The sequence below is a fragment of the Suricata suricatta genome, chromosome 8 (genome assembly GCF_006229205.1).
Source record: "Suricata suricatta isolate VVHF042 chromosome 8, meerkat_22Aug2017_6uvM2_HiC, whole genome shotgun sequence".
Classification (NCBI taxonomy): Eukaryota; Metazoa; Chordata; class Mammalia; order Carnivora; family Herpestidae; genus Suricata; species Suricata suricatta.
The window spans coordinates 85817324-85832405 of NC_043707.1; the positions used below are offsets into that span (position 1 = coordinate 85817324).

The 15082-nt window shown below is 37.3% G+C and overlaps 1 protein-coding gene across 1 annotated transcript in view; it reads right to left on the reverse strand.

Annotated features, from left to right (window-relative positions):
- LRRC7 (leucine rich repeat containing 7) overlaps nt 1–15082 on the reverse strand; it is a 542709-nt gene that overhangs the window by 197849 nt on the left and 329778 nt on the right. Inside the window, exon 8 of the mRNA XM_029949178.1 lies at nt 61–124. Within this exon, the coding sequence (XP_029805038.1) occupies nt 61–124 (64 nt within the window). The remainder of the gene's footprint in view (nt 1–60; nt 125–15082) is intronic.

Genomic DNA, 15082 nt, shown 5'->3' on the forward strand with positions numbered 1-15082 from the left:
GAGCAAAATAAATAATCTCCTGTGGTGTATTTATCAAGTTTAGAAAATGAATTCACTTACCAGCTCACTGAATTCATTATTGCCTAGGTCAAGTCTTTCCAACTGGGCCAGTTTGTGCATTGACCTGTAAAAGATGGAGAAAAATACTATTGTGAAACAGTCCACGACATATTGCTACAAAAGATATTCTACCTACCCCCCTGTCAGATGTACCTGGTTTTATAGTGCAGAGAAATGGGGTATTTTATAGAGAGAAGCAAACTGTAAATATAAAACAATGTATGCAAACTGCCACCTGCTTACCGTGTTTCCAAATGCCATTATTGGTGGGAATACAGAGCTGGCTGTTTAACATAAATCTGAGAAACTTGTTAAATATCCATACCAGCACGAGGGTCGAAAACAAATATATTTTTAAGAATCACCACAGGTTTGGGAACCAATGAATGAACATAGTTCTGAGCAAAACATTCTAAAACCCCATAATACAGCCACAAACTCATCATGTCTTGTCATTTTCTTCTTTCCTAAATGAATCTCTGTTATAGACAGACTGATATCTTCATTATCTCCCAAAGATTGGCTGGGATGCTGGCACTGCTCTATGAAATGGCAATGGTAAAACCCTGGGCAAGATTTGGTGCCAAAGGTTGGAAGTGCCCGAGCCCATGACGCAGGCAATCAGCATGTCTTAAGCCATTCTCAGGTGTCATATATGTTATAAGAAAAGATCGTGTTTTTCTGAGTTCCAAGTGTTTCTCCTCCTACTAACCAAAATGCTATCCTTAAATCCTGACTACACAGAAATTGTAGAGACTTCATTGACTCAAATATCAGAAGTTTTAGGTCCTCTATATTTAAAGTGGCTACAGTAATTATCATATGGCATTTTTTGAATATTTAAATACAACTATAATCCAGACATTGTCAGGCACTCAGAAATGCAAAAATGTATGTACCCATCTTCATTTAGCAGCTGTTATTGAAAGATTATTCACCAATCTCCTGGGGTCTGAAGTACAATAGTGAATAAAAGGGACAAACACTCTAGGCCAAAGGGACTTTATATTGTAGTGGGGGGAGATAATTACAATACATAAAATGATTAAGTAAAATAAAATATTAAAAGGTTGTAAGTGCTATGGAGAAAACTTCAGCCGAGGAGGTAGTACAAAGAATAGATATAGGGGGATTGCAATATTTTTAATAGAGAGGTCCAGGTAAGGTCTTACTAAGAAAATGGACTTTGAGTCAAAGCTTAAAGTAAATGAAGGAGCATACTAGTGCATGGATTCTAAAGCAGGGACATGCTGCTTGTCTGAAGATATCCTAAGAGATGGTGAGTCTGAAGAAGAGTGAGGGAGAAAGGGTGTAAAGAGATGATGATAAGTTAGATAATCTGAGGGCTTATAGCCCAATGTTAAGATATAGGCTTCAATTCTGTGTAAGATGGAGAGTCAGTAAAAGGTTTTGATCAAGAGTGTGACTTAACTGACTTATTTTAAAAGGCTCTCTGTGATTTTAGGCTTGTAAACAGACTGAGAAGGACAACAGTAGAAGCCAGGAGATCAAGTAGGAGGCTAATGAAAGAAGTCAAGTGAGAGAAAATGGCAGTTTTGGACCAGGGTGCTGGTTGTGAAGGTGGTGAGAAGTGGATGACTGAACATATTTAAAATTAGAGTCAAGGGTTTTGTTGCTGAAATATCTGTGGGGAGTAAGAGAAAGTAGAGTCAAATGTAACTACAAGTGTCTTTCATTCTGAGCAATTACAAGGGTGAAGTTATAATTGATGGATAAGGAAGATGGGGTAGAACAAGGATTTACGTAGGTCAGAGATTTGGTTTTAAATGTTCTCAACCCCACCCACTTGCCTACCCACCCCCGCAAAAAAGGTAAACATTCGATGTGATGGAAGTGTTAATTAACCAGATGGGAGGACTCCCTTTACAATGTATATTAAATAATCATAATATATACTTTGTATGCCTTATGTATAGACATTTTATTTGTCTATTATGCTATAATAAAGTTGAAGGGAAAGAAGATGTCAAATTTCAAATTTCTACTTCTAAAGGCAATGAGAGATGTCAAGCAGGCAATTATATATACAAGCCTAGAGTTTAGAGAAGTCCAGACAAGAGAGACAATTTGAGCATGGTCAGCAAAGAGACAGCATCAGATCTTGAAAACATGACACTAAGGGACTGAGTGTAGATGAGAAGAGAATAAGTCTAAGATGACATGAGGATGAACCACCAAAAAAGTCTGAGAAGTGACAAGGGACAAGAAAAAAACAGAAGAATATAAAAACTTGCAAGTCAAGTAAAGAAAGTGTTTCGGTGATGGAAATGACAAATCATGACCAAAAAAACTGCTGACAGGTCTGAGAACTTATCACTTGATTTAAAAACATGAAGATTAGTGGTCAGTCTGGGAAGATCAGTTTTATGTTTTAAGCCTTTGCTAATGCTCTCTTTTCCCCAATTCAAAATGTCTTTACCCATATATCTCTATATACTATTTATTCAATAACATAAATATATTGATTTCCTATTATCTCTCAAGTATTAGGGTTATCAATATGAAATGTATTATTCATATTGCCAAGTAGCTCATAATATTGAGATACACAGCTAAGATAATAGACAATTTTTACCCAGTGAGGTGAATATCATAGAAAATATATGTGTAGGTTTCTTTTAATTTTTTAATGTTTACTTTTTGAGAGAGAGAGAGAGAGAAAAAGAGAGGCAGAGGCAGAGAGATAATCTGAAGCAGACTCTAGACTCCGAGCTGTCAGCACAGAGCCAGTGGCAGGGCTTGAACTCATGAATCATGAGATCGTGACTTGAGCCAAATTGAAGTCAGACACTTAACCAGCTGAGCCACCCAGGTGCCCCTATATGTGTAGGTTTTTAGAGGTACTTTCTAGAGGTACTACAGGGAGACATACTTTCTCAATGTTGGGAGTAAAAGGCCCTATCGACATTTCATTCTGGAGCATTGATCAGACTATAGAATCAAAGGACATGGTCTTTCTTGGAAGAAATGTCAAAGGGGTGGGTTGAAAAAGATCATGGCCCATTTAAAGGAAGAGCAGGTTAGTAAAATAATTAGAATAATAAGAAATGAGAAAATTGGTAAGAAATAGGAAATAATATGTAAGCAAGAGTTATATTATAAGGTTATCCATATGAGACCAGGGAGTCTGAATTTTAGCCTGAAGGAAATAGAAGCCTTGGATCAGATTTGTATTTTAGAAAGCTCACTCTGGAAGGAGGAGCCAAGATGGTAGAGAGGAAGGGAGCTCTGTAAACTTTGTTTGCCCCATCTATCGAACTGAGAAGGACATTACTTTCATCTGCAAGAGTGGAAGGAAAAAATCCAGACTCCAGAAAGAAGACAACTTCAAAGATGCCTGAGTGTGTGAGTGCAAACTGGGGAGATTGGAAAACAGGCCACCCCGAGAAGGGCAGGAGAGGTGGGAACCCCAGCCCAACACAGGGCAAGCTCGTGGAGCCCCTGAGAGACAAAGGGAAGAGAAAGAGAAACTGAACACGCTCATAGTACTATCTCTAGAGAAGAGATAAAGAACGTTTAACCCCACTTAGAGAGAAAAACTCTCACTCCATATATAACTGCTGGGTAGCCCAAATCCTGAACCTGGGTGGCAAAAGGGTGCGCCATCCCGGCAGGGAGTTAGAGGCCGAGGCAGCCCGGGGGATGCACACTTTGGTCTCAGCTGTGGGAGTGGGAGCACACACTTCTTTTTCATGGTACATCTCGCCTCCAGCATTGACCACGCGAATCCCAAATCCCGGGTGCCAACAGGGAAAAGATAGCTCTCACCCCTAAGTAATCTGACGGGGAGTTGGCAGCAATGGGGGGGGGGCATGTGCTTCCACTTCAGCTGTAGGAGTGTGCAGCTTATTTCCGGCAGGCAAAACCCTGGTAGCACCAAGAGAGACTGCTCCTTCTCCATACCGATCGTGATCCCAACTGGGGGCTGGGAGTTGCGGCAGTGTCTGGGAGGGTGTGCACTTCACCTCCTGCAGCACACCTCACTTCTGGCAGTGGCAGCACAAATCCCTGCCCATGGTTAGAGAAACTGCACCTTCCCCCTATGAGATCCTGGCTAAGAAACCAGCCGCCAAAGCAAGTACATCTCATCTGCGGTAGCATAAAAGTGCATGGACTAGGATTTTGAAATGAGGTGGGCCTGGAAAATACAGCTTGGCTCAGCTGGGGCACAAGGGGATCAGACTCATTAGATTGGCCTGCAGTGCTTAGTTCCAGCAGAGCTTGAGGCACCGCCATTCTACTCTCTGCAACCATCAAGGCGAGACCTCTCAGAGCAGACCACAAGACCTACTACACCAAACCACGTCCATCCGCAAGGGGGAGCTGCTGCTTTTTTTCTTGCTTTTTTTTGGTACTTATTTTATATTATTATTACCTTTTTTACTTTTTAAATTTTTTAAAAGTTTTACTCCTTATATTCCTTTTTCCTTTCTCCCTCTTTTTTTCCATCCTCTTGCCATCCAGATATATTCTCTTATATCTCATCCTTATCCCTCCCCTCAACTGGTTATATACTTTTAAACTGTCCATTGTCCTTTGTTGTCTCTTCTCCCCTTTATTTTTTTCTTTTTCTTCTCCTTCCTCTCCATTTTATTTTCTTCCTTTCCTCCTTTTAATTTGTTTGTTTGATTTGTCTGTGCATTTGCATGCTTCTGTTCCCTCTGTGTTTGCTTGTTTGTTTTCCTTCTCAGGGCTACCCCAAGACACAAGCCAAAGTGAGCATGATGGCAAGTCCCAAATATCGCTGAGTAGGGAAATAAAATCAAAGGCACAACAAGAGAAACTGAGAGATACCATTAAAAGAATATTTCCTGAAACAACAGGTCCTGGACAGTCAATAAGCCTCCTTTAACAGAGCAATACTAACAGATGCACAGTGCACAATGAGCTTTTTAAAACTGACAAGAGACAGAAAACAAGCCAAAATGACAAAACGAAGGAACTCTCCCCTGAAGAATCTCCAGGAAGAAGTCACAGCCACAGAACTGCTAAAAACAGATCTAAACAACAGAACAGAACAAGAATTAAAAAAACTTGTCATAAAATTAATCACTGGGGTTGAAAAAAGCATCAAAGAAGCAACTAAACAATGACTAGGGACTTTGAAAATAGGTGTGATGAGTTTAAAAAGGCTATAAATGAGGTGAATAATAAAATGGAGGCAGCCACCTCAAGGACTGAAGAGGCAGAGAGAAGAATAGGTGAATTAGAAGACATAGTTATAGCAAAAGAGGAAGGCGAAAAAAAAAAAGAGAGAAATTGATCCAGGGGCAGGAAAGAAGAATTCAAGAACTGAGTGATACAATCAAACGGAACAACATCTGTATCACAGGAATTCCTGAGGAGGAAGAAAGAGAGAAAGGTCCTGAAGGGATACTAGACCAAATTATAACTGAGAATTTCCAAAATCCGGGGAAAGAAATAGACATTCAAATTCAAAAGGCACAAAGAACCCCCTGAAGACATAATTTGAATTGCCTTCGGCATTACATATCATAGTGAAACTGGCAAAATATAAAGATAAAGAGAGAATTCTGAAAGCATCTAGGGATAAAAGGGCCCTCACGTACAAAGGGGAACCTCCAGAGTGGCTACAGACCTATCTTATGAAACTTGGCAGGCCAGGAAGGATTGGCAGGAAATATTCAATATGATGAACAAAAAAACATGCAGCCAAGAATCCTTTATCCAGCAAGCCTGTCATTCAAAATAGAAGGAGAGATAAAGGTGTTCCCAAATAAAAATTGAGAGAATTCATGACTACCAAACCAGCCCTACAAGAAATCCTAAGAAGGACTCTATGAGGGAAATGTTTATAATGGTGCCAGAGACACCACTATAAACATGAATTCTACGGAGAACACAATGACTCTAAACCCACATTTTTCAATAATAACACTGAATGTAAATGGACTGAATGCTCAAACCAAATGACACAGAATGGATAAAAAAACAAAATCCATCTATTTGCTGTCTACAAGAGACTCATTTTAGACCTGAAGATACCTTCAGGTTGAAAGTAAAGGGATGGAGAAATATCTATCATGTGACTGGAAGCTAAAAGAAAGCTGGAGTAACCATACTAATATCAGACAAACTGGACTTTAAAGTAAAGGCAGTAACAAGAGATGAAGAAGGACATTTTTTAATAATTACAGGGTCTCTCCCTCAGGAAGAGCTAACAATTATAAACATCTATGCATCAAATTAGGGAGCACCCAAATACATAAAACAATTAATCACAGACAGAAACAATCTTATTGATAAGAATGTGCTAATTGCAGGAGACTTTAATACTCCACTGACAGCAATAGATAGATCAACCAGACAGAAAATCACTAAAGAAACAGTGGACCTGAATGACACATGGGAACAGATGGAATTGATAGATACATTTAGAACTCTGCATCCTTAAGTTAGGAAATTCACCTTCTTTTTGAGTGCACATGGCACATTCTCCAAGATAAATCACACACTGGGGCATAAAGGTGCCCTCCATAAGTATAAACGAATAGAGATCATACCATTGCACACTTTCATATCACAATGTTATGAAACTTGAAATTAACCACAGGATGAAATCTGGAAAATCTCCAAAAGTGTGGAGGTTAAAAACCATGCTACTAAAGAATGATTGGGCTAATCAGGTAACTAGAGAAGAAATTAAAAAATATATGGAAACAAATGAAAATGAAAATACAACAATCCAAAATCTCTGGGACACAGCAAAGGCAGTCCTAAGAGGAAAGTATATTGCAATCCAGGCCTATTTCAACAAACTACAAAAAGCACAAATTCAAGATCTAACAGAGCACCTACTGGAACTAGAAGGCTAGAAGCAAGAGCACCATAAACCCAGCAGAAGAAAAGAAATAATAAAGATCATGGCAGAAATAAACAATATAGATTAAAAAAACAAAACAAAACAGTCGAGCAGACCAATGAAACCAAGAGTTGGTTCTTTGAAAAAATAAACAAAACTGATAAACCTCTAGCCAGGCTACTTAGAAAGAAAAGAGAGAGCACCCAGATAAACAAAATCAAGAAGGAAAAAGGATCTATTACAAACAATTCCTTAGAAATATGAGCAATCATTAGAGATTACTATGAAAAATTATATGCCAACAAGCTGGTCAACCTAGAAGAAATGGACAAATTCTTAAATGCCCATGCATTACCAAAATTCAAACGGAAGAGATAGAAAGCATGAATAGACCGATAACCAGTGAAGAAGTTGAATCTGTTATCAAAAATCTCCCAATGAATAAGAGCCCAGGGCCAGATGGATTCCCAAGGGGATTCTACCAGCTATTTAAAACAGAGGTAATACTCATTCTTCCTAAACTATTCCAAAAAAATAAAAATAGAAGGAAAACTTCCAAACTCATTCTACGAAGCCAGCATCACCTTGATACCCAAACCAGACAGAGAGCCAGCAAAAAAAAGAGAACTACAGACCAATATCCTTAATGAATACGGATGGAAAAATACTCAACAAGATACTGGCAAATCAAATTCAACAGCATATAAAAAAATACATCTATCATGATCAAGTGGGATTCATTCCTGGGTTACAGGGCTGGATCAGTATTCGCAATTCTATCATTGTGATACATCACATTAACAGAAGAAGAGATAAAAACAATATGATCCTGTCAATAGATGCAGAAAAAGCATTTGACAAAATACAGCACCCTTTCTTTTTTTTTCTTTTTTTTTTATAGTAAACATTCTGCTACTATGTATTAAATACTGCATGCTTTGCCCAAGCTAAGATGAAACCACATTATAAATCAATAAACATTTTGCATTTTTTTTCCATTATCTACTCAAAGTCCTGCCTACTGCACCTCTAAACATTTCATTAAATCCCATTATACAGCAAACACTCCCAAAATACTTAGATTGTATTGCAGTTTCACTTAACACTATGTAAAATGCTGTGTTGGGACAGGTATCAATTATCCATTTGATACTGGATCAATTTTTCTTAAGCACTACTAACTGCTTGCTTTTCTTGAAGCTAGATCATTCTGAAAATTTCCTGTTAGACCTGAGTGCAAACATATGGTATCTGTCCTTCTCTGCCTGACTTACTTCGCTTAGCATGAGCACATGTACCCCAATGTTCATAGCAGCAATGTCAACAATAGCCAAAACATGGAAAGAGCCTAAATGCCCATCTCCTGATGAGTGGATCAAGAAGATGTGGTATATATACACAATGGAGTACTACATGGCAATGAGAAAGAATGAAATATGGCCATTTGTAGGAAAGTGGATGGACCTTGAGGGTGTCATGCTAAGCGAAGTAAGTCAGGCAGAGAAGGACAGATACCATATGTTTGCACTCATAGGTCTAACAGGAGAACAGGAGAAACCTAATGGAGGATCATGGGGAGGGGAAGAGGGAAAGAGAGTTGGGGAGAGAGAGGGATGCCAAACCTTAGAGACTATTGGATACTGAAAAGGAACCGAGGGTTGAAGGGGAAGTGGGAGGGGGAAAAGAGCTGGTGGTGATAGAGGAGGGCACTTGTGGGGAAGAGCACTGGGTGTTGTACGGAAACCAATTTGACAATAAACTAATTAAAAAAATAAAAAAGAAAGCTCACTCAGGCAGCTTGGAAGAGTGTGACAAATGCAAAAAGGATATATTAGTAAAGAGGCCAAATAAGACTACCCTGAGATGCACGTAGGATGTAACAGTGATGGGGGTGGTGGTGGTCATAAATAAGACAAAGGCAGTATGGATGACATAGTGGGTAATGAAAGATGCTTTGGTGAAGAAATGATTTGGTAATGATGGCAACTGATTGGGTGTGGGCGGTAAAGGAGAGCAAGGAATTTAAAATAGTTTCTGGATTGAGTCTCAGTGTGAGAATATTGGAATGGAATTAGAGAAAAGTATTACGTGTGTATGTGTATGTGTGTGTGTGTGTGAGTGAGAGAGAGAGAGGAAGGAAGGAGAAAAGAGAAAGGAGAGACAGAGAGACAAAGAGGGAGGGGGAGAGGGAGAGGGAGAGAGAGCGAGAGCGAGAGAGAGAGAGAGACTGGAGCTCAGGTAAAAGGTTTTGACTGGAAATAAAATTTGAAAAATAAAAAAATGATGTTTTTTTTTTTTATCTATTCCACCTGAAAATTATCCCTTTTTTTTTTTTAGCTCACATACCATTTTTCTTTTTCATTATTTACTTGCTATTTACCACTTGATTTTTTGAATTGTCTGTTTTTTCACATGTATATGTCTCCTTTTCCAGTCAGATTAAAATATGTTTCAAGATGTCCAGCAGGGCCTGTGTGGGCAAAAATGGCTATGAAACTGTGGCCAGCATTGTAAGAAGAACATCGCCTTCCCTCTTGCCAAATCTATAACATCTAGTAAAGGAGATAGTAGTGGCTGGACCCTACAAAATAAGAGTTAGATATTCTTCTGAGCCTGGGAATATTGAGGAATGGTGAATTCTTGCAAATCTTGTTGCTCCACCACACGCCCAGTATGTAAATGATGAGCACCAAAGTTTTGAGAGCAAGATGAAGGACAAAGTGGCCAGATGTGGCAAATGAATGGGAAATAATCACATGAGCAGTAGAACCACATTCATCTGACTTAACTATGTAGCCTTAGGCAACAAATATTCTAGAGAGAACCAACATGAACCTAAGACCAAAAGCCTTTGCACAATTTTCTGGATTCTATGAACTCTGTAATTCTCACTGATCCCTAAGGAAAGTATCACATAAACCTGATAATAAATATTTTTCCCAGTCTTAGTGGTGGAGAACCAAGACAAAATTAATTTTATTAATTGAAAAAATGGGGAGGTCTTTATACCCGAGTGTTCTAAAGCAAATTTTATTAGTTCGAGGGTATATCTTTTTTCTAGGATAATATTACTGACTTTTTAAAAAGTTTTTAAAATTTCTTATTTTGAAAAAGAGAGAGAGAGAGAGAGAGAGAGAGAGAAAGAGAGAGAGAGAGGACACATGCTTGGAGGGGCAGAGTGAGGGAGAGAGAGGATCCCAAGCAGGCTCTGCACTATCATCGCCAAGTCCAATGTGGGGATCTAGCTCAAGAACCATGAGATCATGACCTAAGCCAAAATCAAGAGTCAAGACAACTGACCACCAGGTGCCCCTGAATATTAGTGACTTCCTTAGTCAATCCTGTGTGTTAGGATTTCCAGGCCCCTAAACACTCCGATTATCTTTGTCAATGTTTCTCTTCCAAAGTGGGGCCAGGTCCAAATCTGGAACCTCTGCTTTTGTAAGTAAAACTTTATTAGAACATAGCCATGCTCATTTGTTAACATATTATTCTATGGCTGTTTTTCACCCAACAGTGGGACTGAGTAGGTGAGACATAGACCATATAGACCACAGAATCCAAAACATTTCCTGTCTTTGAGGGCCAGGTTACACTTAGAATTGAGCATTGTTCTCTAGGTGTGGGCTGATCAAGAAAATTATTAAGAAACTATTATTTCTTATGTGTATCAGTGTAGTTTAAGTTTGCTTGCTTTTGTAAGGGGATAGCTAGCCTCTATGACATCTCTAAGCATTTTTCTCTTCCCCTCCTAGTCTTGGGTTACTGCTTCTGAAACCCTTGGTTCATACATTCATACCTAGAAACCATATTTTAAATATATAACATAGCTTCCTACCATTCCTTTGCCATTCTTCTGAATGGGAAACATTTTTCCTTTAGCTTGGTCTGGAACAATATAAAGTCTTTCCCATGAGGTTTTCTGAATGTTTCCTGAATCTTATTTAAGTTTTGTTACTGAAAAAATAGCATTTTTGGCCTTAATTTTATCCATTTAATTTTTATGATCTTCCATGAAAGTTTCCATGAAAGTTTAATTACTGTCACCAAAGTTTCCTTCCATCATTACATTCTTCTGTTTTCAAGTTGTCTTTCTTATATGATTTCTTACATTTGATATCTTTAAAATTGTTACATTCTTATTTCTGTTTTTGAAGATATCACTTAATATGATTTCTTACATTTTTACACCTTTAAAATTAACTGCCTTTACCCACGAGGTTTTAGACCGTTCATAACACACCCCACTGCTTTTCTTGTTCATGTGCTAGTTGCTAAACTATAATCGTTCTGACAATTGTCCAAAAAATGTTCCTTTTGGCTGAGTGTACATAATAGGTTTTAAATTTTATCAGGATAGAAACAAGTAAGACTTTATGAGAAAAATAAAATACAATCCACGGTATTTTGTGTCAGTCGTGGTCTTTGTAAATACACATTATTTCACTTAGTTTGCACTTCTTATGGTGGGTACTATGTGGGCTTTGGAGCTACCAAGATTTCTGTGGAGTTACAAAGATTTCTAGAATACAGAGTTTCTCAACTTGGCACTACTGACATTTTGGACAAGTAAATTCTTTGATATAGGAGCCTACTGTGGCATTGTAGAATGTTTAGCACATCATACACAGTCTCTACTCAGAAAAACTTATTTTCTAAATAGGAATGACCTTTAGATGAATAATTACTTCACAGGGTGATAAGTGCTAAGATAAACATATGTATACATTGCCACTGGAGCTCAGAAGAAGGAATTTCCAACTGCTTAGTAATTAGGGAAAACTGTAAGAAGAGGTGACATTTCCTCTAGGTTTTGGAGATCCCTGTAATATTTACATATGTGGAAAGCAGCAATGAAAATACAGAAATAGTACATGTAAAGCTGAGGTTCTTCTGAGGTTGTAGCTTTAGTCCATAATATTAACATGTATCTGTGAAGGATGTGATTTTTTCCAAAGTGAAGAAACTAAAAATTCCCATTGTAGTTTGTTGCAGGAAACCCTACTCTCCTACAATACAGCTGGGATATTGTTATCTTGCACTCTGTTGTTTTCATCACCAAAATATCTCCACACGTTGGCAATTGTCCCCTGGTTGGGGATGCAAAGTGGGGGTGGGGAGCGGAAATCAACTCTAGGAGAGATATACCTTGCTAGAGGAATACTTAGGGCCTTTTTCTCCTCTCTTTACTGATTAGTAGAAGGGTGAGCATCATATCTCCATTTCTTTACCTCCTTACTCTACCAGTGGGTTCCCATGTGGTCTGTCCTTATGCAGTTCATGACAGCCTGCTGGAGGGATGCACTCATTTAACTATGCTCCTTCCATATGGTCAGCACATGTGAGCCTGTGGCCTCTCTCTCCATCCCCAACCGGTGTTATTTCCCCTTACAAATGGCTGGCCTTGAAGACATGATCACCACCATAGGTCAGGGAGCAAAGATTAGGACCTGGCCCCAAATTTGGGCCACATTCTCTATCAGTAATGCCAACAATTTGATCTTTATTTGCCTGAACCAAGGATCTTGCTGATTATTAAGATTCATTCGTAAATTTGTCTAGTAATGTGAAGGTGCAAGTTCCATAGTAATTGGTTGTATTAATAATGTTTACCAACCTATCGTCATATTATATATATGTAAAACTTTTATGAGTGTACAGAATTTCTGATTATTTTTATCATTGCTGTTTCTCTCGACTGTAATATTCTTCCCCTAAATCTTCGAATAGCTGGATGTTCTTCCTCAACTCTGCTGATATATTTTCTCCTCATATAGTCCATCCTCATTACCCAAACTAAAGATTCCTTTGCACCTTCACCTTATATGTTATTATTCTGTTTCATTTAACTGAAAATATTTATTATTTAAATACATATTTTATTTAGTTAAATGTTTAATCCTGAAATTAAAAAAATTTCCTTTGCTTACTAATTATTTTTCCCCTGCTGGACTAACACTCCATGAGAGAAAGTAACTTGTTAGCCTCATTCACAGCATAAATAGCTTTTCAGTCAGTGTTGCATAGTGAAGATATTCATCCATGCATAAATGAATGACTATCAGAGAGAAGTTTGCATCTAGAATATTTACAAAGACAAACCACTCAATTTTTATCAGGTATCTACAATTAATTAACAGTTGCCAAGGAAGCAGCTACAATTAATTAACAGTTGCCAAGGAGATATCCTGATAGGGTTGTTTTAATGAATACTGTAATGAACATACATTAGCTCATTTATTATGAACTATGCATGATGATAGAAGCAGATAGGTATGAGGATAATAGTCTCTGGATATATAAATCTTGTGTTAAGTTGACTTAATGACATTTCCAATAATAAGTATTTTTATATTCAAATATTAAAAGAAATATTCTGTGACATGTTTAAGTTTTTGACTCTTGAATATCTGAAAGATAACAACAACACCATGAATGTGGAATAGTTGAGGGCATGGACACCAAATCTCTCCTCCTGTGGCTTATTCCTCTTAAATGTTATGTATACTTTTTGTTTCCAGTGAGATTGAAATTTTTTTTTTTTTAAATTGACTGTATCTCACCTTTTCCTGTGATCTGTGCTTTGGCCACAACATTCAGAGTACCTGAGTCTGAATCCCTATTCTAACACTCACTAGCTGTTTGATTTTGTGTTTTTAATGTTTTTTTTTTAAAGCTTTATTTATTTATCGAGAAAGAGAGGCAGAGACAGAGAGAGAGAAACAGAGAGAGAGAGAGAGACAGAGAGATACATGGTAAATGCTCTGTAAGAGTTAGCTATTAAAATAAATTAGGAAAGGTTTTCAGAGTTGGAAATAACTTAAGAGATTTTCTAGGTCAGAGTTTCCTAAAGTATTCTTAAGGGTTTAAGGATTTATAGGTGTGGCATAATTTAAAAAAGATTTCAGATGGCCAGTGCATTTTGGCAAAGCTTGCCAAAAGTGTTAAATGCAGATTATCTTGAAATCTGGGACTGTGATACCTCCAAGTTTTTTAAAATATTTCTAGTATAATTAATGTACAGTTTTATATTAGTTTCAGGTGTATAATATAGTGATTCAACAATTCTATACATTACTCAGTGCTCAACGGGATACGTGTATGTTTTAAAAAAGTTTATGTATATATGTATGTATGTATGTATGTATGTATTTATTTATAGAACCAATGGGGAGGGGCAGAAGGAGAAGGGGACAGAGGATCTGCAGCAGGTTCTGTGCTAACAGCAGAGGGTCCAGTGCAGGGCTTAAACTCACAAACCTTAAGATCATGACCTAGGCCAAAGTCAGATGCTTAACTGACTAAGCCACCCAGGCACCCCAGGATATGTGTACTCTTAATCTCTTTCACCTATTTCAACCATTTTACCTACCCTCCACACCTTTTCTCTGGTAACAACCAATTTGTTCTCTATATTAAAAGTCTATTTTTTAATTTCCCTCTTTTTTTCTTTGTTTTATTTCTTGAATTCCACATATGAGTGAAATCATATGGTATTTGTCTTTCTCTGACTGATTTATTTCACTGATATCTCCAGTATTGCTCTTCTTTTCTAAGATTGCTCTGGCTATTCAAGGTCTTTTGTGGCTGCTTACTAATTTTAAGATCACTTGATCCAGTACTATGAAAATTGTTATTGGTATTTTGATAGGGATTGTTTTATTTTTTTTTATTTTATTATTTTTATTTTCACTTCACTTTTTATTGGGTTTAGTAAAATTATCATTAAAGTTTATGTTCTGGCTACTTTGGGATAGTAGGAAAAAACCTATGGCAAGACTCATTGGAGAAAGTTGTACTGGATAGATCCTACTGTTGTTTTAAAATTAGAAATAATACATCGCTGATTTTGGAAACATTGCTCCCTTTGTCTCTTTCTTTTTTTTTTTTATTTAAAAATTTTATTTTTTTTACTTTATAAAGTTTCATATTTTTTAACATATGCAATTATTTTCCATCATTTACAATACAGTAGTTGCAATGACACTCCAAACAGAAAAGCAAAGTAAAAACTCAAAACACCAACTTCTGTTTCATGTAATTAGACTTATACAGAAATTAGAAGGTTAAGTAACAACTAGTTAATCACCTAATTTCACAGCTATCTGAAGTGGCAATCATTATATAGCAGCTTATCTATGATACATTCAAGATAAATGATACAATATATTACTTGTT